Source organism: Scyliorhinus canicula, chromosome 7, assembly GCF_902713615.1.
Source record: "Scyliorhinus canicula chromosome 7, sScyCan1.1, whole genome shotgun sequence".
NCBI classification, from domain to species: Eukaryota; Metazoa; Chordata; class Chondrichthyes; order Carcharhiniformes; family Scyliorhinidae; genus Scyliorhinus; species Scyliorhinus canicula.
This window is the reverse complement of record NC_052152.1, coordinates 87,005,815-87,027,585: the sequence shown is the minus strand read 5'-3', so window position 1 is coordinate 87,027,585 and position 21,771 is coordinate 87,005,815. Positions and strand designations below refer to the sequence as shown.

Below are 21,771 nucleotides of genomic sequence, written 5' to 3'. Positions count from 1 at the left end.
TATATATTCATTAGTCGATATGTTTTCCAAATAATTTTGTATACCACTTTTGGGTCACATGATTAAATGGGTAACAAAATTACGTTTCCAAAACATAAGATATATAAATGCAGTCTTTTTTCCAAATTCAGTGTGAGCATTAGGTAAGGTAACAAAAATTCACAAGGTGTCCTTTGATGAACTTATTTCTGAAGTTTTATTCAATTACCCTTTTATCACAATCTACTTTGATCCCTTGCTGCAAGTAACTGTTAAACAATTTTGGGACAAATCCAAACTTACTGCTCAATGACTGTCTTTTTTTTGTTTTACAGCACTATTTGAAGCATCTTAAGATGCTCTTTGTGTTAATTGTGCTATTATGAATAGGTCCCCCTCACGGTCAAGGTACAGCTCAATTACACCACCTACATTACTGGTAGAGAGTATGCAAGTTTCGAGCATGTCCAAGACTCTTGCAAGGTTTTTCTTTGCTTTCTGTGAGGAAATGTCTGAGCTTGTCTTGGCATCCCTTCAGAGAATGGCAAAAAATGCACTTAGCAGAGTAATGAAATAAAGCTACATTCTCTATCAACTAACGGTATCATATACTGGGCTTAAATCTGCTGCACTGCCATGCTACATTTTATTGAATTTAATAAAATGTATATTTCTGGAAGTATTACGTGTTGGGGAACAGGTAGCATGTCAATTTTAGACTGCGTCTTGAGAGCATGAACTTCCAGATATGAAAATGCATTAAGAAATTCAGGAAAAGCTTCTTTACCTGAGTGGTCAGAAGGCAGAACTCACTACCACAAGGAGTAATTGTGGTGAATGACATCCATACACTTCAGGGGAAACGGTTTAAACACATGAGAAATAAATAATCTAAAATTATGCTGATATTTAGATAAAGAGGGTTAGGGGGAGGCTCACATCGAGCATAAACTCCAACATGGACAGTCCTTTGAACTGTCTCATGAATTGTCCTTTTCTGCACTGTAAAATACATGCAATATGATAAGAGCATTAGTTAGATGGAAGCACGATAGCACAGTGGCTAGCACTGTTGCTTCACAGCTCCAGGGTCCGAGGTTAGATTCCCACCTTGGGTCACTGTCTGCACGTTCTCCCAGTGTCTGCATGTGCTTCCTCCGGGTGCTCCGGTTTCTTCCCACAGTCTATAGATGTGCAGATTAGGTGTATGGCCATGCTAAATTGCCCATAGTGTCCAAATAGGTTAGGTGGGGTTACGGGGATAGGGTGGAGGTGTGGACTTACGTAGGGTGCTCTTTCCAAGAGCCAGTGCAGACTCGATGGGCTGAATGGCCTCCTTCTGCACTGTAAATTCTATGATTCTACTGTCCCAACATTCAGCTGAAGTCACAGGTTAGAATAGCATAACCTACTGCAGCAATGTGATATTTGTATTTCCTATATGCTCTGTTTTTTTGGTCTCTGCAATATCCTACCTAAATCATGAGCCACTTCCATTTCTAATTGCACCTCTTTCTATTCTGACATGAAAACAGAAAAAAACTGGACAATCTTAGCAGGTCTGACAGCATCGGACTACTGCTAGACCTAAAATGGAGATCACATGAGCAGCAGAAGCAGAACCCAAAGACCTACACCAGCAGAAGCAGGGTGCAAAATCTTCATTGCCTCTGATGGCAAGATTCATGCTTCTGCCATTCAAGGCAGCTTTGTAGCATAAAGGGTTATGCAAGGCATTACCAATTTGACATTTTTGCATCGGGGTTGTCTTAGCTCCTTTCACTTTGAACTTTTACAATTCAAAGAAACTGGTGGGGCTGGACTTTAACCCAGGAACTAGAAACAAATAGCAGCATTCTATACCACTGATCGCATCAATTATTCCCTTTTTTAAGATCGCTCTTATCTTCTGCAGAAATCTGTATTCTAGAACATGTATTTTTAAAATATGTTGTGTACATTGCCCCAGATCAGGCTGTTTTCATTAATAGCTAAATAACATCATAGTGGAGTGCACTGGTGATGGAAATAAGACAAATCATACCCCTTGCTAAAGGAACTGAAGAACATGGTGAAAAACTCTATCTTTGATCCTATTATTTCTTCGGGTAATCTGCTGATGAATGGTAAAAGACTTGGATAGATAAAAGTAGCCAAGCCACGGCCACCTTCTTTAAGAACTGCCCATAGTTTTGGCAAAACGCCTTTCTTCGCGTTTACATGGGCCCAGCAATCCTAACAAAAATATAAATAAAATAGATCAGTGTTACTAAAAAATAGAGCACTTGATGGAAAACATGATGTCAGTAAAAGCAAAACCTCTACATGCCAAATAAATTAGAGTATCAAATTATCTACAATACTGTACTAATCGTAAATGGAAGATACTATTAGAATCTTTACAGATGCAATTTTCTGAATATTTCATAGAAGCTACAGAATGTCAAAGGTTCTCTCCTATCTTCATTTCTGTGTTGCTAAAAATCTAAACTTGTAATAAAATCAATTATCTATATTATGATGGTGGCTATAAAAATTGTTGACAACAAAGGACTATGAGTAACTCAGTGGCGAGAAATCAATATAATGTTTAACTTCAGAGATGCATAATTATAAACTGATATATAGTTGAGGTTGTAACACCATTCCACTGAGCCTAGGTCAGCAGCTAGAAACAAGGATAAATAGGAGATTAGTGTGCGGAGTTTACAGTGCAAGCTGAACAGATTTATATCCACAAGGCATTTCAATCAAAATGATGTAAGATGGTTCTTATCTATCACTGCCTTCAAAAATTTGAATAAAAACTCAATTCTTTTTTTCTTTTTGTTTTAAATTTAGAGTACCCAATTAATTTTTTGCAATTAAGGGGCAATTTAGCGTGTTCAATCCACCTACCTTGCACATCTTTGGGTTGTGGGGGCGAAACCCACGCAAACACGGAATGTGCAAACTCCACACGGACAGTGACCCAGAGCCAGGATCGAACCTGGGACCTCAGCGTCGTGAGACTGCAGTGCTAACCCACTGAGCCACCGTGCTGCCCTCAAAAACTCAATTCTGCATCTGTGGCTTCAGCATCCTCTGCTGCAAATCGCTCAATTTTCTTATTTTTCCAGTTGAATGCCCAATTATGCCTTAAATGGAATCCCTACAGTGCAAAAGGAGGCCATTGAGCCTTTCGAGTCAGCACCGATCTTCCGAAAGCCAGGCCCACTCCCCCAACCCATCCCCACGCATTGATCATGGCCAATCCATCTAACGTGCAGAGTCCTTAAAAAGGAATCTTACTTTTTTTTTACACAAATTGTTATTATTACTCAAGACCAACTGAGGAATATTTCCACTTCAGGCAGTGGCAGTTGGAACATAAGAAAAGCAAAAAAAAAAAATACATTTTGTTCCAGTAAGTTTTCTCTGCTCTTCTTATCTTCTCCAGCTATGGTTAATGTTCAACAGTATTCCTATTGATGTCTATTGAACAATAGCCATCTACAAATGGCCATTGTTAAATGTGAGTTAGACAGATGCCAATGGCCTATGCGATCAACAGCAGTGCCACAGTTGAGCATGATACTGCTGTCATCTGATATTCACACAGATATAATTCTAGCAGGGGTCACAAGACAATGATCAGAAGCAGAGGCGCTGGCAAACTTCCCCTTCCTAACCCAGGGGTACTGATGCTAACATCTTTCCTGGCATCCCTGATGAAATCAACTAACTTCAGTACAACTCAACTGGTGGTTGTGTGTGTGTGTGTGGGGTGCGGTGGTTCCCACTCTGCAAGGCTCAACTGCTCATTACCTTAACCCACTGAGGTAATGCGAGTTCCACAGACTCAGATTGTACAATGCATCTTTGATTTAAAATAAAACACCAATCATAACTTCACTAAACAAATACATTCAATTAACTTGCTTCAATGCTTTTTAAAATATTAATGTTAAGACTTATTTGTGCCCAAACTATCTATTTTATGCTTCACTTTACCTCAATGCAGGTGAGCACGTAAAGTGCTGCTGCCCAGACTGAAGGGCATACTATTGGATCCATATCATCTATGTTCAGCAGCACAGCAGGACACACTCTTGCAGCTTCAAACTTCATCAGTTCAGGCAAGTATTGGCAAAATGCAATAATTAATTCAAAGAAAGCTGAACGGATCTAACAAATGAAAGAACAAAAACTTAAGTATTTCAGATTCTCACCATTTCTATCAAGATATTAACATTTATATTTTGCACTCAGAAGAGTGAGTGGTTGAATCTGATATACAAAGTTCAAATGGTCAACAAAACGTACTGTGTAGTCATCAGGTTACGTTATTGTGAATGAAGGTTAATAAACAAGGAAAAAAAACTCTCCCGTACAGTTAATTTTCCTGTGTCAGGGAGTCTAATTCTCCCCATATGTCCTACATCCTGTGAAAATGCAGTCTTGTTCTGCATTGAAGGCTCTAACAGCAAATATTTAAGTTGGGAAAAAATTAAGGACTAATTTTGGCAAGTTCAAGTCTATGCAAAACAAAATTTTGATTTTTAGATTTAAAAATATTTATTGATTGAAATAAAGAAGTCCTCCTAAGACTCAACTACTGTCATCATGCTTCCTCCTCCATCCAAGACGCCTACACTCTGTGATTTAGACTTTGGGCATTGTTAGTTGCAGATCCATGGTCTGAATTAGTCCTGTCAATATTCCTTTTCCCACAAATCCTGGAGTCATCAAATAAAACACATTCAACCACTGGACTACAATATATCTAATTTAAGATAAATTCAAAGTTCGGCACACTTATCAGATGCCCAGTGTTTTACTGCTTTAGCTTTACAGTATCCTTCCATCTTTAACGGAATAATTGAATACGTTTTTCTATGGATTTTGATACCGGTACATAATAAAAATGTGGAAAACATTTAAATTTAATAACTTTCACTGTTGAGGAGCTCGATTTCTCCTGTAATAGATGAATACTAGTAACATGTTGCAATATAATGTATTTTTAATATACCAGAGAATGATTAAGTCAAACCTGTGGAGTTTTATGTTTGCTGTACTTCCAGAATTTTGACTGTGATACGAGTTCCATCAGTCTGTCTTTCAAGGCAGCTTTCTCTTTTTCAGGGAGAAGATCAAGCAGCTTCTTCAGAGCCAATAGCGAACTTGTAACAACTCTTAAATATTTGCCTTCTCTTTCTTCCTCAGGAACACATCTACGTTTGAACAATAAATGAGAGTTATAAATTTACAGTGGTACTGGTAACATTAAAATATATTAACAGTTTAAAATAACACAAAGATCTCCAAATTTTTCAAAAAGCTAATACTGTAGCTACTTCCGTAAGACTCCAGAACAGTGCTTATCTCTGCTTATTTGGCTTGATCTTCCATCCTCTGTGGCCACCAGTCAGGGATCAAAATTATTTTATTTTCTTGCGGGCTTGTCACGATGATTTGGAGGCCTACTTTTTTATTTTTGGGGTCCCCTTCTTTCTTCCATTCTCATTAAATCCATTATTAAGTGATGTAGTCATGTAGCAACATTAGCATCTGTGTTTGTGCAATTTTTTCTTCAGAAAGAAAGCTCAAATACGAACCGGAAATAATCCATAATGTATGGAAGCTCATCTAATCTAAAGCCAAAGATTAATTAGATCTAAATAATATGCTAACCATATGTCAATGCTATAATGTCATGCTATTGCCCATCCGCAATTACTCTTGAGAAGCTGCTGAGGAGCAGCCTTCTAGAATACAACAAGTGCCTTGCTAGGCCACTTCAGAGGGCAGTAAAGAGTCAACCTCGTCGATACGGACGCAAAGGCCAAAATAGGTAAGGATGTTTTATTTCCCTAAAAGTCATCAGTGCACGAGATGTTTTGCATTATAACAATCCAGATTAGTTAATTAACTGAGTTTACCATCCCTTGCAAGAAGGGAATTCTGCCTCCTCATTATTAATTCAGGTTTCTGGATTACCAGTTGAGTAAGGTTACCTACTCTGCTCGCGCTCCCCATCATGAACTGGCCGAGTGTCAAATGTAAAATCATTTTAGCACACTCTTATCTTCACCACTCCAGGTCATACATCCTGATATTCACTTATTTCAATGCCTTATCAAATCAGGGCCCAGGAGTCATTTGCTCTTCAGTACTCTCCCTAAACATAGGCTGCATTCGCACTGCAAACTAGAGTCAACTTGAGGGGATTTCAACACCAGTTACTGCACACGATATAGCTCAAAGTTGAACTAACATGGGAACAAAGTGTGGTGAAGCATTCTGCAGGAGGCTGTCTTGTTCACCATTCAATCTGGAGGGAAAGTGGACTGCACAGCTCGAAATCCATTGAAAAATACAAACTGTTTTCCAAATATATTATAGTGGGAAATCCAAATAGAGCTCTCGCAGCAACGTAACCAAGGTCAACGATAGATTATGGGGTAAAAAAAATTTAAAAATACAGCAGAGGTTCAAATAGATAAACCTAAGTGGCTTAAAGAAGGTGAACTGCGAGTATCCCAGATTAACAGTTTGGAAATGATGGGGCTGAAAGTTTTTAAACACTTCCTTGGCAGGGATTATGATGTGGGTCTACTACTCACACATGCTCTTAGTCTTCATTGTCTCTCGCTTCCTTTCCCACTCAAATTTGGGCTCATGACACCCTTCACCCGGCAGCACAGCATAGTGGTTAGCACAGTTGCTTCACAGCTCCAGGGTTCCAGGTTCGATTCCCGGCTTGGGTCAATGTCTGTGCGGAGTCTGCACGTTCGCCCCATGTCTGCGTGGGCTTCCTCAGGGTGCTCTGGTTTCCCCCCACAGTCCAAAGATGTGCAGGTTAGGTGACGAGTGCCCAAAAAGGTTGGGTGTGGTTACTGGATTATGGGGATAGGGTGGAGGCGTGGTTTTAAGTAGGGTACTCTTTTCGAGAGCTGGTGCAGACTCGATGGGCTGAATGGCCTCCTTCTGCACTATAAATTCTATGATTCTATCAGTATCATGATGCATCCATGTGCACAGGGAACTGGACCTCAAGCATGCGCTGTCCTTGCTTTGTCTCCCTCACATAAGGGAGCGACCTTACTTTCATTTGCCTCTTCTGCAATGAACCTGGCACCACACCCACCCAGCACTGTTGTGTGTCCCGGCCCACCAATGTCCATCTGTTCTCCCCCCACCCTCACCCTCCCCCTTCTCTTCTCCCCCCCCTCACCCTCCCCCTCCCCCTTCTCCCCCCCTCACCCTCCCCCTCCCCCTTCTCCCCCCCTCACCCTCCCCCTTCTCTCCATCCCCCCACTCTCCCCCTTCTCCCCCCCTCACCCTCCCCCTTCTCCCCCCCTCACCCTCCCCCTTCTCCCCCCACCCTCACCCTTCCCCTTCTCTTCTCCTCCCCCACCCTCACCCTCCCCCTTCTCCTCCCCCACCCTCACCTTCCCCCTTCTCCTCCCCCCACCCTCACCTTTCCCCTTCTCCTCCCCCCACCCTCACCCTTCTCCCCCCCCACCCTCACCCTAACCCCTTCCCCACCCTCACCCTCCCCCTTCTCCCCCCTCACCCTCCCCCTTCTCTCCATCCCCCCACCCTCCCCCTTCTCCCCCCACCCTCACCCTTCTCCCCCCCACCCTCACCCTTCTCCCCCCCACCCTCACCCTTCTCCCCCCCCACCCTCACCCTCCCCCTTCACCCCCCACCCTCACCCTTCCCCTCCCCACCCTCACCCTTCCCCTTCTCTTCTCCTCCCCCACCCTCCCCCTCCCCCTTCTCTTCTCCTCCCCCCACCCTCACCCTCCCCCTTCTCCTCCCCCCACCCTCACCCTCCCCCTTCTCCTCCCCCCACCCTCACCCTCCCCCTTCTCCTCCCCCCACCCTCACCTTCCCCCTTCTCCTCCCCCCACCCTCACCCTTCTCCCCCCCCACCCTCACCCTACCCCTTCCCCACCCTCCCCCTTCTCCCCCCACCCTCACACTCCCCCTTCTCCCCCCACCCTCACACTCCCCCTTCTCCCCCCCACCCTCACCCTTCTCCCCCCACCCTCAACCTCCCCCTTCTCCCCCCCCACCCTCATCCTCACCCTTCCCCTTCTCTTCTCCTCCCCCCACCCTCACCCTCCCCCTTCTCCGCCCCCCACCCTCACCTTCCCCCTTCTCCTCCCCCCACCCTCACCCTTCTCCCCCCCCCACCCTCACCCTAACCCCTTCCCCACCCTCCCCCTTCTCCCCTCCACCCTCCCCCTTCTCCCCCCCGCCCCACCCTCCCCCTTCTCCCCCTCACCCTCCCCCTTCTCCCCCCGCCCCACCCTCACCCTCCCCCTTCTCCCCGCCCACCCTCCCCCTTCTCCCCCCCCCACCGTCCCCCTTCTCCCCCCCACCCTCACCCTTCCCCTTCTCCCCGCCACCCTCACCCTCACCCTCCCCCTCCTCCCCCCCCCACCCTCCCCTCCTCCCCCCCACCCTCACACTCCCCCTTCCCCCCGACACTCCCCCCTTCTCCTCCCCCACCCTCACCCTTCTCCCCCCCCACCCTCACCCTACCCCTTCCCCACCCTCCCCCTTCTCCCCTCCACCCTCCCCCTTCTCCCCCCGCCCCACCCTCCCCCTTCTCCCCCTCACCCTTCTCCCCCCCCCCACCCTCACCCTCCCCCTTCTCCCCCCCCACCCTCCCCCTTCTCCCCCCCCCACCGTCCCCCTTCTCCCCCCCACCCTCACCCTTCCCCTTCTCCCCCCCGCCACCCTCACCCTCCCCCTCCTCCCCCTCCCACCCTCCCCTCCTCCCCCCACCCTCACACTCCCCCCTTCCCCCCGACACTCCCCCCTTCCCCCCCCGACACTCCCCCTTCCCCCCCGACACTCCCCCTTCCCCCCCGACACTCCCCCTTCCCCCCGACACTCCCCTTCTCCCCCCACACTCCCCCTCCCCCCCACATTCCCCCTTCCCCCCCACACCCCTTTCCCCCCCACACTCCCCCTTCCCCATCACACTCACCCTTCCCCCCCCCCACACTCACCCTTCCCCCCCCCACACTCACCCTTCCCCCCCCACACTCACCCTTCCCCCACCACACTCACCCTTCCCCCACCACACTCACCCTTCCCCCACCACACTCACCCTTCCCCCCCCACACTCACCCTTCCTCCCCCCCACACTCACCCTCCCCCCCCACACTCACCCTCCCCCCCACACTCACCCTCCCCCCCACACACTCACCCTCCCCCCCCACACTCACCCTCCCCCCCCCACACTCACCCTCCCCCCCCCCACACTCACCCTCCCCCCCCCACACTCACCCTCCCCCCCCCACACTCACCCTCCCCCCCCACACTCACCCTCCCCCCCCACACTCACCCTCCCCTCCCTCCACACTCACCCTCCCTCCCCCCCACTCACCCTCCCTCCCCCACACTCCCCCTGCCCCCCCCCACACTCCCCCTTCCCCCCCCCCACACTCCCCCTTCCCCCCCCCACACTCCCCCTCCCCCCCCCCACACTCCCTCCTCCCCCCCCACACTCCCTCCTTCCCCCCCCACACTCCCTCCCCCCCACACTCCCTCCCCCCCCACTCCCTCTCCCCCCCCACACTCCCTCTCCCCCCCACACTCCCTCTCCCCCCCCCACTCCCTCTCCCCCCCACACTCCCTCTCCCCCCCCACACTCCCTCTCCCCCCCCACACTCCCTCTCCCCCCCCACACTCCCTCTCCCCCCCCACACTCCCTCTCCCCCCCCCACACTCCCTCTCTCCCCCCCCACACTCCCTCTTCCCCCCCCCCACACTCCCTCTTCCCCCCCCACACACCCTCTTCCCCCCCCACACACCCTCTTCCCCCCCACACTCCCTCTTCCACCCCACACTCCCCTTCTCCCCCACACTTCATATTCAAACCTCCCCCCCCCCCCCCCCCCAAATACTCCTCTTTCCATTTCCACCTCCCCACCCGCGAAGAACAGCACGTGCGGCTCACGATGCCCCCCTCCTCTCTGAGTCCCTGCAGGAGAAGTTGGCCCACAGCAGATGGGAGAAAGCCCAGACTGACGGCACGGTCACCCCACATGAGGCCCTGGAGGCCGCAGGAGTGGCCAAGGACAGATCAGTCACTGATGCAGGGGTTGGAATATGACACAGGTGTGAGGTTCCATCTGCCCTACCCAGATGAACTGTCAAACTTGAGCTGTTAATGGTATGCAGAATGACCCATCCGTCCCACTGCACAGATGTCAATTCTCCTGCAGGATCCTCGTTTGATGATGCCGACCCAATTGGGGTCGTCCCACCCCAGCCTCCCATGAGAACACCTTGGGGGAGCGAGTCCACGACACCACCATATTCGTGGCACAGCTGTCATCCCCACCCTCCACCAGCACAGAGACACGCACCTCGGTGGGTGACAATAGCTGTCAGGGTTCTCGGGCACATTCTGCTGATGCAGGTGGAGGCAGAAACATCCAGGCGAGATAGCAGGCGGAGGTCTGCTGGATCCCAGCACCTAGCTGGGTTCCAGTCAGATGCTGATCCTCTGGACCAGGTTCACCCAGAGCTGATGCAGATGCTAGGATGCAGCTGTGATATTCAAAGGGGGTTGGATTATGAGGAGAGGATGAGTAGACTGGGACTGTACTCGTTGGAATTTAGAAGGATGAGGGGGGATCTTATAGAAACATTTAAAATTATGAAGGGAATAGATAGGATAGATGCGGGCAGGTTGTTTCCACTGGCGGGTGACAGCAGAACTAGGGGACATAGCCTCAAAATAAGGGGAAGTAGATTTAGGACTGAGATTAGGAGGAACTTCTTCACCCAAAGGGTTGTGAATCTATGGAATTCCTTGCCCAGTGAAGCAGTTGAGGCTCCTTCATTACATGTTTTTAAGGTAAAGATGGATAGTTATTTGAAGAATAAAGGGATTAAGGGTTATGGTGTTCGGGCCGGAAAGTGGAGCTGAGTCCACAAAAGATCAGCCATGATCTAATTGAATGGCGGAGCAGGCTTGAGGGGCCAGATGGCCTACTCCTGCTCCTAGTTCTTATGTCAGCAACAGCCAAGCAAGTCCATAGCCGATTCGAGGAGTCCCAGAGGCTACAGTCGCAAGAGGTAGCGCTGGCAATGCACCAAGGCCAATACTAGTGCGTGACTGTAGTGGAGAGCCAGGCGCACGATGTCATAGAACAGTACAGCACAGAACAGGCCCTTCGGCCCTCAATGTTGTGCCGAGCCATGATCACCCTACTCAAACCCACGTATCCACCCTATACCCGTAACCCAACAACCCCCCCCCTTAACCTTACTTTTATTAGGGCACTACGGGCAATTTAGCATGGCCAATCCACCTAACCCGTACATCTTTGGACTGTGGGAGGAAACCGGAGCACCCGGAGGAAACCCACGCACACAGGGGGAGGACGTGCAGACTCCACACAGACAGTGACCCAGCCGGGAATCGAACCTGGGACCCTGGAGCTGTGAAGCATTTATGCTAACCACCATGCTACCCTGTCGACAGCATGAGTGGAGATTCCAAGGCGTGACTCGGTCAGTGGCAGCCATGTCAGAGTGCCTCAACAGTCTGACCTTGATGAGGCGCTGCGCAGCATGTCCCAGTCTCAGGTGTGCATTGCCAAGGCACTGGGGAGCATGTCCCAGTCTCAGGTGTGCGTTGCTGAGGCACTGGGGAGCATGTCCAAGTCACAGGTATGCGTTGCCGAGGCACTGGGAGCATTTCCCAGTCTCAGGTGTGCGTTGCCGAGGCACTTGGGAGCATATCCAAGTCTCAGGTGTGCGTTGCCGAGGCACTTGGGAGCATATCCAAGTCTCAGGTGTGCGTTGCTGAGGCACTGGGGAGCATGTCCAAGTCTCAGGTGTGCGTTGCCGAGGCACTTGGGAGCATGTCCCAGTCTCGGGTGGGCATAGACGAGGCACTGGGGAGCATGTCCCAGTCTCGGTGTGCGTTGCCGAGGTACTGGGGAGCATGTCCCAGTCTCGGGTGTGTGTTGCCGAGGCACTGGGGAGCATGTCCAAGTCTCAGGTGTGCGTTGCCGAGGCACTGGGGAGCATGTCCCAGTCTCGGTGTGCGTTGCCGAGGTACTGGGGAGCATGTCCCAGTCTCGGGTGTGCGTTGCCGAGGCACTGGGGAGCATGTCCAAGTCTCAGGTGTGCGTTGCCGAGGCACTGGGGAGCATGTCCCAGTCTCAGGTGTGCGTTGCCGAGGCACTTGGGAGCATGTCCCAGTCTCGGGTGGGCATAGACGAGGCACTAGGGAGCATGTCCTAGTTGCAGGTGCACATTGCCGGGGTGCACCAGAGCATGTCCCAGTCAGTGAAGAGCATCATTGAGCAACACCATGTTGCAGACATTTGGGAGGACTAGGGCTGGCAAAGCCAGATAATGCCGGGGGAGCCAGGGCTCGATCTAGCTGCCACACCGTCCGGAGGTGAACCCCAGGGTCCTATGGGCACCATCCAGAAGGAGACGTTGGGTGCCAACCCAGAGCTACACTACGGAATGGCGATGGCGGTCACCAGCTCCCCCAAGACCCACCCGTTTGACAAAGGCACGTCTCAGAGTCAGCACCCAGAACAGGGTGACACGGCAGGGCATGTGCCACCAGCAAGTGGACCAGGGCCCTCTTTCTATGTGACAACACTCATCATTGCCACTGTTTCCTTACAATATACATGTGGAAGCTTCAATTGTCTCTTTTTTAAATTTCTTATTAATTTCCTCTTGTACTCCAATTTCCCTCATTATTATTTTAGTTATCCTTTCGCGATTTTGAAAATTTTCCCAATCTTCTGACCTCCAATTAATCTTTGCAGCATTGTACATCTTTTTCTTCAATTTGATACCATCGTTAACTTTTTGCAAAGATCAGTCGCAGCCTGGAGATTGGGAAACTTTTAAAGACCAAAAGACTTAAAAAGTGATAAAAAGGGCAATGATAAATTATGACGGAAATCTAGTGCAAAAACAAATAGCAAAAGATTCCACAAATATATAAAGAGGGTAGCTAAAGTCAACATTGGTCTCTTGGAGGACGACACTGGGGAGTTACTAATGGGGAACACAGAAATGGTAGAGACAATAAATCAAGATTTTGCCTTGGTTCATATGGTGGAGGACAGTAGAACCATGTCAATGGTAACAGGTAATCCAGAGGTTGTTGAAAAGAAGGAACTTAAAACAATTGTCAGCAATAGGGAAAAAGTATACTTGTGAATCCATGCTGTTTAGAATCATAGCATTTACAGTGCAGAAGGAGGCCATTCAGCCCATCGAGTCTGCACTGGCTCTTGGAAAGAGCACCCTACCAAGCCCACACCTCCACCCTATCCCCATAACCCAGTAACCCCACCCAACACTAAGGGCAATTTTGGACACTAAGGGCAATTTAGCATTACCAATCTACCCAACCTGCACATCTTTGGACTGTGGGAGGAAACCGGAGCACCCGAAGAAACCCACGCACACATGGGGAGAAAGTGCAGACTCCGCACAGACAGTGACCCAAGCCAGGAATTGAACCTGGGACCTGGAGCTGTGAAGCAATTGTGCTAACCACTATGCTACCGTGCTGCCCCAAGTACTGAGCAAACTATTGAGATTGAAGGCACAAAAGTCCCCAGGGCCTTATGGCCTACATCCTAGGGTCTTAAAGGAAGTGCCAGCAGAGATAGTGGAGCCATTGGTTATAATATTCCAAAATTACCTGGATTCTGGAAAGGCTCCAATGGATTGGAAAAAGGCTAATGTAACGCCCCTGTTCAAAAAGGGAGAAAGGCAGCAAGTATGAAACTATAGGCTAGTTCGTTTAACGTCTGTCGTTGGGAAACTGTTGGAATCCATTATTAAGGAAATAGTAAAGGGACATTTGGAAAGTCAAAATGCAATCCATCAGAATCGGGCATGGTCTTACAAAGGCTAAGTCGTGTTTGAATAATTTGTCACAGGTCTTCGAAGATGTAACAAGCAAAATGGATAATGGGGGATTCTGTAGATGCAGTGTATCTGAACTTCCAGAAGGCATTTGACAAGGTGCCGCATAAAAGGTTAATACACAAGGTAAGATCCCATGGAGTTGGGGCTAATATATTAGTTTGGATAGTGTAGAAGGGAAATTAATGAGTTGCCAATTTAGAAGCCTGCTGGGAAATGCTCGACTATAGTTAACACGGTTTTTTAGCAAAAATAAGGTCAGGTATCATAAATGAAATACTGCTGAAATATTCTGGTTTCGGCCTTATTCTGAAAACACATTGTCCTCCGAAAGATAATAAAATGTGTACTCGAGTTGTTTTTAGCCAAGGGCAAGAACATACGTACTACGTTATTCATCTTACGTACTTTCCTAGGTCTATTGAATATAAACATGCCTGTTTCCTTCAAGCTGTTATTTCAGATTATAAAACATGTTTTCTTCAATCGAATCTCAGAGTGCAGTGCAATGACTTTGCAGCTAGAACATTCTCTCTCCGCAAATATATTTGTGTAGATAAATTTCCTTATAATCGAACCTCGAGAAATTTGTCTTTATTATGATTTCCACGACAGATAGAGGCTAACCAACAGAAAGCATAGAGTGGTGATAAATTGATCTTTTTCTGGCAAGCTTTAAATAGTGGTGTCCCATAGGATTCGGTCCTCGGGCCCCAACTATTTACAATCTATATTAATGACTTGGATGCAGGGATACAATGTACAATAGAATTTGCAGATGACACTAAAATAGATGGGAAAGCAAGTTGCAATGAGGAAAAAAGAAACTTAAAAATGGATAGGTTAGGTGAGTAGCCAAAAGTTGGCAGATGGAATAAGTGTGAGGTTGTCCATTTTGGTCAGAGGAATAAAAATGCAACTTACTGTTTAAATGGAGAAAATACAGAGGGATCTGTGTGTCCTTGTGCACAAACTGCAGAAAGTTGATATGCAGGTGCAGCAGGTAATAAGGAAGGCAAATGAAGTTCTGAATTCATTTTTAATGGAAGACAGTACCAAAGTAGGGAAGTTGCATACGTGTAGGGTTTGGTAAGACCACATCTGGAGTCTGCACACTGTTTTGATCCCCTTACCTGAGGAAGAATGTAAGTGTATTTGAAGTGGTTCAGAGAAGGTTCACTCGTTTGATTCCAGGGATGAAGGTCTTGACTTATTAAGAGAGATTGAGCAGTTTAGGACTATACTCCCTGGAGTTTAGAAGAATAAGAGGATTGACAGGTAGACATGAAGTGGATGTTTTCCTCTTGTTTGACATTCTAGAACGAGATTCCATTGTTTTAGGCTAAGGGGTGGTAGACGTAGTCAGAAATTAGGAGAAATTACTTCACGCAAAGGGTCATGAATCTGTGCAATTCTCTTACCCCAAAGTGTAGTAAGTGCCGGAACACACAACAAATTTGAGGAGATAGATAGGTTTTTAACTAATAGCGGGCTGAATGGTTATGGGGAGCAGGCAGGAAGATGAAGATGAGGCCGAGATGAGCTCAGCCATGATTGTGTTGAATGGCAGAGCAGGTGCAAGGGGCTGAATTGCTTACGCCTACTCCAAGTTCTTATTTTCTTCAATATACCACAGAGAGCCTCTCTCTCTCCACAGGATATATATTTTTTGAATAATCAAATATCTCCCTAAATATCTACCACTGTTCTCTACCATCCTCCATGTGAACCTATTTTCCCAGTCCACTTTCGCCAACTCTGTCTTCATAAGCTTCAACGAAACCATCTGACCCAAATTCCTCATCTTGAACTGATTGCGAAATACTGTCATGTTGTAATCACTCTCAGCTGGATTCTTTATTTAGGTCATTTGTTAATCCTGTTTCATTACACAGCTAGTTTTGGAGCACAGGTCTTCAATACTATTGCCAGAATGTTCATCATGGCCCATAATCTTTGCAGTATCCAGTGCCTTGAGCTGTTTATTTACATCACATGGAATGAAACAAATTGGCTGAAAATTGGCATCTGTGACACTGAGCTCTTCAGGGGAGTCAGAGACAGATCATTCACTTGACACTTCTGGTTGAAGATGGTTGCAAATTCTACTGACTTGTCTCTTGCACTGGTGTACTAGGCTCCCCCATCATTTAGGATTGGGATATTGGAGGTGCCTCCTTCTCCCATTAATTGTTTAATTGTCCACACTATTCATGACTGAATGCGGCAGAACGGCAGAGATTTGATTAGATCTGTTGGCAGGCTGCTTCTGCCATTTGGCATCCAAGTAGTTCCATGTTGAAACATCATCACGGTGTCACCTCATTTTTAGGCCTGGTGCAGCTCCTGGCATGCCCTCTTTAACTCTTCATTGACTCAGAGTTGATCCCTTTGCTTGATGGCAATGGTAGGGTGGTGGAAGTACCGGGCCAAGAGGTCACAGTGATTGAATACGATTCTACTGTTGCTGGTGGTCCACAGCATCTCATGGATACACAGTTTTGAGCTACTGGAGCCATTCTGAATCTATCCCATTTAGCACAGTGCTAATTCCACACAACACAATGGAGGGTATGCTCAGTGTGAAGATGGAACCTCATTTCCACAAGGACTGTGCGGTGGTCACCCCTATCTATGCTGTCATGGAATAATGGAACTGCGACAGATAGATTGGTGAGGACCAAGTCTAGTAGATATTCACCCTCGTAGGGTTCTAAACCATCAGCCCAATGTGGCAGATATAGAACAAAGAACAAAGAAAAGTACAGTACAGGAACAGGCCCTCCAAGCCCGTGCCGACCATGCTGCCTGACTAAATTACAATCTTCTACACTTCCTGGGTCCGTATCCCTCTATTCCCATCCTATTCATGTATTTGTCAATATGTCCCTTAAATGTCACTATCGTCCCTGCTTCCACCACCTCCTCCGGCAGCGGGTTCCAGGCACCCACTACCCTCTGTGTAAAAAAACTTGCCTCGTACATCTACTCTAAACCTTGCCTCTCGCACCTTAAACCTGTGCCCCCTGGTAATTGACCCCTCTGTCCTGGGGAAAAGCCTCTGACTATCCACTCTGACGATGCCCCTCATAATTTTGTAGGGGTCGCCCCTCAACCTCCGTCGTTCCAGTGAGAACAAACCGAGTTTATTCAACCACTCCTCATAGCTAATGCCCTCCAAAACAGGCAACATCCTGGTAAATCTCTTCTGCACCCTCTCTAAAGCCTCCACATCCTTCTGGTAGTGTGGCGACCAGAATTGAACACTATACTCCACGTGTAGCCTAACTAAGGTTCTATACAGCTGCAACATGACTTGCCAATTCTTATACTCGATGCCCCAGCCAATGAAAGCAAGCATGCCGTATGCCTTCTTGACTACCTTCTCCACCTGTGTTGCCCCTTTCAGTGACCTGTGGACCTGTACACCTCTTTCTCTCTGACTCAATACTCTTGAGGGGTCTACCATTCACTGTATATTCCCTACCTGCATTAAACCTTCCAAAATGCATTATCTCACATTTGTCCGGATTAAACTCCAACTGCCATCTCTCCGCCCAAGTCTCCAAACGATCTAAATCCTGCTGAATCCTCTGACAGTCCTCATCACTATCCGCAATTCCACCAACCTTTGTGTCGTCTGCAAACTTACTAATCAGACCAGTTACATTTTCCTCCAAATCATTTATATATACTATGAACAGCAAAGGTCCCTGCGGAACACCTCTAGTCATATCCCTCCAATTAGAAAAGCACTTCAATTGCTACTCTCTGCCTTCTATGACCTAGCCAGTTCTGTATCCACCTTGCCAGCTCACCCCTGATCCCGTGTCACTTCACCTTTTGTCCACTCCCTACCTGCATCAATCATCTTTGTGGCCTCTTCGAAAAACTCTATCAAGTTAGTGAGACACGACCTCCCCTTCACAAAACCATGCTGCCTCTCACTAATACATCCATTTGCTTCCAAATGGGAGTAGATCCTGTCTCGAAGAATTCTTTCCAGTAATTTCCCTACCACTGATGCAAGGCTCACCGGCCTGTAGTTCCCTGGATTATCCTTGCTACCCTTATCCTTGCTATATGTCCAGATATCAGCTGACTTGGCCTGTAATGGTGCTACTGAGCTACTCTTGGTGATCGAGGTTGAGGTCCCCAACCCACTGAAATATATAACCCATTTATTTTGCCTCATCTGTACTAGATTATTTAAACAGCAGACTCACAGCTGGAAAGATTAATGCACGGGTATGTGAGCAAACTTTCCTTTGCAGCCTTCTGTCACGTGAGGTGATGGTTTGTGCCTTGGTGTGGCTCAGGAGGCCTACTCTGACATGGCAGTCTCGACTACCTTTGCTGCATGGGTCGAGAAGTTGCTGAATTTACTGGTCTGTTTTCCTTGGAATCTCTTTTCAGGCAGCTGAGCTTTCTATTGCCTCACCTCTTCCTGTGCCCTTCCAGACAGTCAGTTTTCAGGGGTCACGACTGTCAGTGACATCTCCCAGTTATCGGTGTCAATGCTTTTCATCTTGATATCTCAGTTGCAGGTGTCCTTCTTGCAGAGGTATGAATATTCAGTAGATTGAGATGCAGTGGTCATTTCACCGTACAAAAGGTCTTTGGACATAAGTCCACCACTGTTCATCTGATGAATATGGCTGGGTCAACAGTAGCTGTTGACTCAGTAATGAGTTTATGCGAACAGACTCAGTGCACTCCAGAACCTCGGATGTGGTGATCTTGGCCTGAGACAGTGAATATGGAAACCATTCAGCCATTTCTCTTGTCCAGCATATGAAGTCCAGGTTTTACTACTGTAGAGCACTGCTGACTACACTCTGATACTCTAATGATCTGGTCAATCGAAAAAGCACATTCAGGCTCACCTAATGTATTACAATCATAGGTAAACCATTTGGGTAAAACATGAGATGGGGTATTCTGAAATATATCCCAACAACAGTTCTACAGCAACATTGGTATAGACACACTTAATATTTGACTATAAATGTAGCAGTTGGTTTTAGCAATAATAACACTGGAATTATGCCCAGGATATGTTTCTAAATCACAATAATAACATTTGATGCATCTAGGAGACTGTTTATACAGTAATACATCTTTTAACACAATTATTGCTAAATTCTAAATTCTATTTTTTTTAAATAAATTGTCTGCAAGCCAAATGACCTACTGTGGATCACTGAGGGTCTCTGGAGTTTCCTTCATGATGTTATCGTATAGAATCTGTGAAACAGAAAAATTACAGCTGTAATTACAAACTACATCCTGCATCAAAAATAACTGGAGTACAATTTCACAGACCGGTCAACAATACATTTGTTGCAGGAATACAATAAGTTTTAGAACTTTAGCTGAACAACTACATTTTTTCCTTTCCTGCAAATAAATCTGATTTTTTTTTACAACTACTAAAATGCACATACACATACATACAGCATGGTGGCGCAAGTGGTTAGCACGGTTGCCTCACGGCGCCGAGGTCCCAGGTTCGATCCTGGCTCTGGGTCACTGTCCGTGTGGAGAATACACATTCTCCCCGTGTTTGCGTGGGTTTCGCCCCCAAAACCCAAAGAGATGTGCAGTGTAGATGGATTGGCCACGCTAAATTGCCACTTAATTGGAAAAAGTGAATTGAATACTCTAAATTTATGGAAAGAAAATGCGCATGCACTTAAAAACCGTGCTTAAAAGACTAGATCACTCACCTTTGCATTTGTATTCTGAACTATTTGCTGCTGACACCAATTCTAGGCATAGAAAGTTGAATTCAATGCATCCCAATTTAGTGAGGATTTCAATACAATTTGATTGATCACTTGCATACTATTGGGCTCAATGATTTGCATCTAGTAACTGCATAATAATGTAAAGGTGTAAATGTAAAAATTAATTCACTTCTATTTCCCAATTGAAGGCAGCATCAATAAGTATGTCATTGGCATGGGTCACTGCTGCATAATTCATAAGACACAAGTTTGCTCGTGGTTCCTCACATAGCAAGTTCAGATCTCCATCATGCACAAAATGGAGAGGAGTCATTTTCTCAAGACGAAAATGAAAAACAACTGGTTTAGATCATCAGTTAATAAGCTACTTGTATAGACCTCCTATGTTAACAATTCATAGTTAATAAACAGGGCATATGCTGCATTAAGTGAAGAGGAGATAGAAAACTTACTCTTTCTTTGTCTTAGCATCCATTTTTGATTAATTTAATTATACCTCTGAAGTGCACTGGAATGTTTTTCTATGTCAGAGGTATTAAACAAATACATGTTGTTAATGGCTTATGGCAATCGCTGTTCTGCTGTAACATATAATTTTGCCAATAGATGGCACTGGAATCAAATGTTTTTGCATCTTTTTGGTGGACATTTAAAAGTTGTTTTTTTAAATTTAGAGTACCCAATTCATTTTTTCCAATTAAGGGGCAATTTAGCATGGCTAATTCATCTACCCTGCACATCTTTGTGTTGTGGGGGCGAAACCCACGCAAACACGGGGAGAATGTGCAAACTCCACACGGACAGTGACCCAGAGCCAAGATCGAATGTAGATGCAAGCAAAAGTTCTAACTGCAGAGAGAATATGCCATTAGCCTAACTACATTAGAATACTCTCGACTACATTAAAGTGACATTTTTAAACTTTCCCTTAACAGTCTCTCCCCCCCCGCCCCGCACTGCATCGAGCCCCCTCCCCCCCAACTGATCTTTTTGTTTGGTTAAAAGAGACAAATGCTGGGCATTTGTTTAATAGTTGAGCCGGTTAAGCTAGTAGGCTTGTTCATGCAATATGAATGAAAAGACAAGTGAAAATAAGTCTAAATAGTCGATTTAGAATATCATGAATATGATAATTCATGACAACGTTATGAATACAAAATAAGAACATTATTGGCCTGTGGTAGAACGTTTCTGGCTGCCCAGAAAAATCATTGCACATCAATGCAGCCCATAATGCTGGCTAAAATGCTGAAGCCATATCAAATTGTCAATAACACAACTTTTTATATAATTCCCAAAAGGCTGGCATGCAAAATCTGACAGACGATACCAGAGAGAAAGATTGCTGAAAACTTACGTTCAGAATTTCTTCTTTACAAAAAGCCACAGCTTCTGGCTGTTTATTTAATGGAAAAGCAACTTGAAATGCTACATTTGCTGCGGAAGCTGCCGGATTATAGGTATCACACTGAGCAATAAGCCAGTGCCCCATAATACTCTTCAAATAAGGTGCTAAGTTCCGCTTCACTTGAAGGATGAGTGGTTCAAATGCCTGCTGTACTGCTTCTCGAACTCGACGGTCATGATCCTGGATTGGAGGTGAATTAACAGCAAACAGAATTTGTCATTCAGGAGTTTAAGGATGCTGACATTTTTGATAAACAATGAGTAAGAGTTGGCAGTAAGCAATAAAAGATATATGTTTTTTCTTCTGTCTTATATGCATTATCTAGCTGGTAACATGCATTCACTACATATGGACATTATAAAAAGTTTCAACCTCACTTCACTAACCAAACTGAAAATATAAAAATGTTAATAGATATGGTGCTATTCCTTAAACATCATTTCCTTCCATGCAGCCCTCTCAATAGGTCAGCAGGTTTATCCAGTCGGAACCCAAACTAGGAGCAACCCAGCTATGATCTCAAGTTTGTGAGGAGTCATCTGAATTTAATAGATCATAGATCATAGAATTTACAGTGCTGAAGGAGGCCATTCGTCCCATCGAGTCTGCACCAGCCCTTGGAAAGAGTACACTACCCACGCCCACACCTCCACCACCGCCCCATCCCCGTAACCCAGTAACCCCACTTAACCTCTTTGGACACTA

At 46.5% G+C, this 21,771-nt stretch overlaps 1 protein-coding gene across 1 annotated transcript in view; it reads right to left on the bottom strand.

The window, feature by feature from the left end:
* Positions 1–21,771, bottom strand: part of ltn1 (listerin E3 ubiquitin protein ligase 1) — a 224,374-nt gene that overhangs the window by 181,715 nt on the left and 20,888 nt on the right. The window contains 5 exon segments of the mRNA XM_038802375.1: positions 2,024–2,214; positions 3,973–4,146; positions 5,015–5,195; positions 19,103–19,155; positions 21,016–21,246. Coding sequence (XP_038658303.1) covers positions 2,024–2,214; positions 3,973–4,146; positions 5,015–5,195; positions 19,103–19,155; positions 21,016–21,246 — 830 coding nt within the window.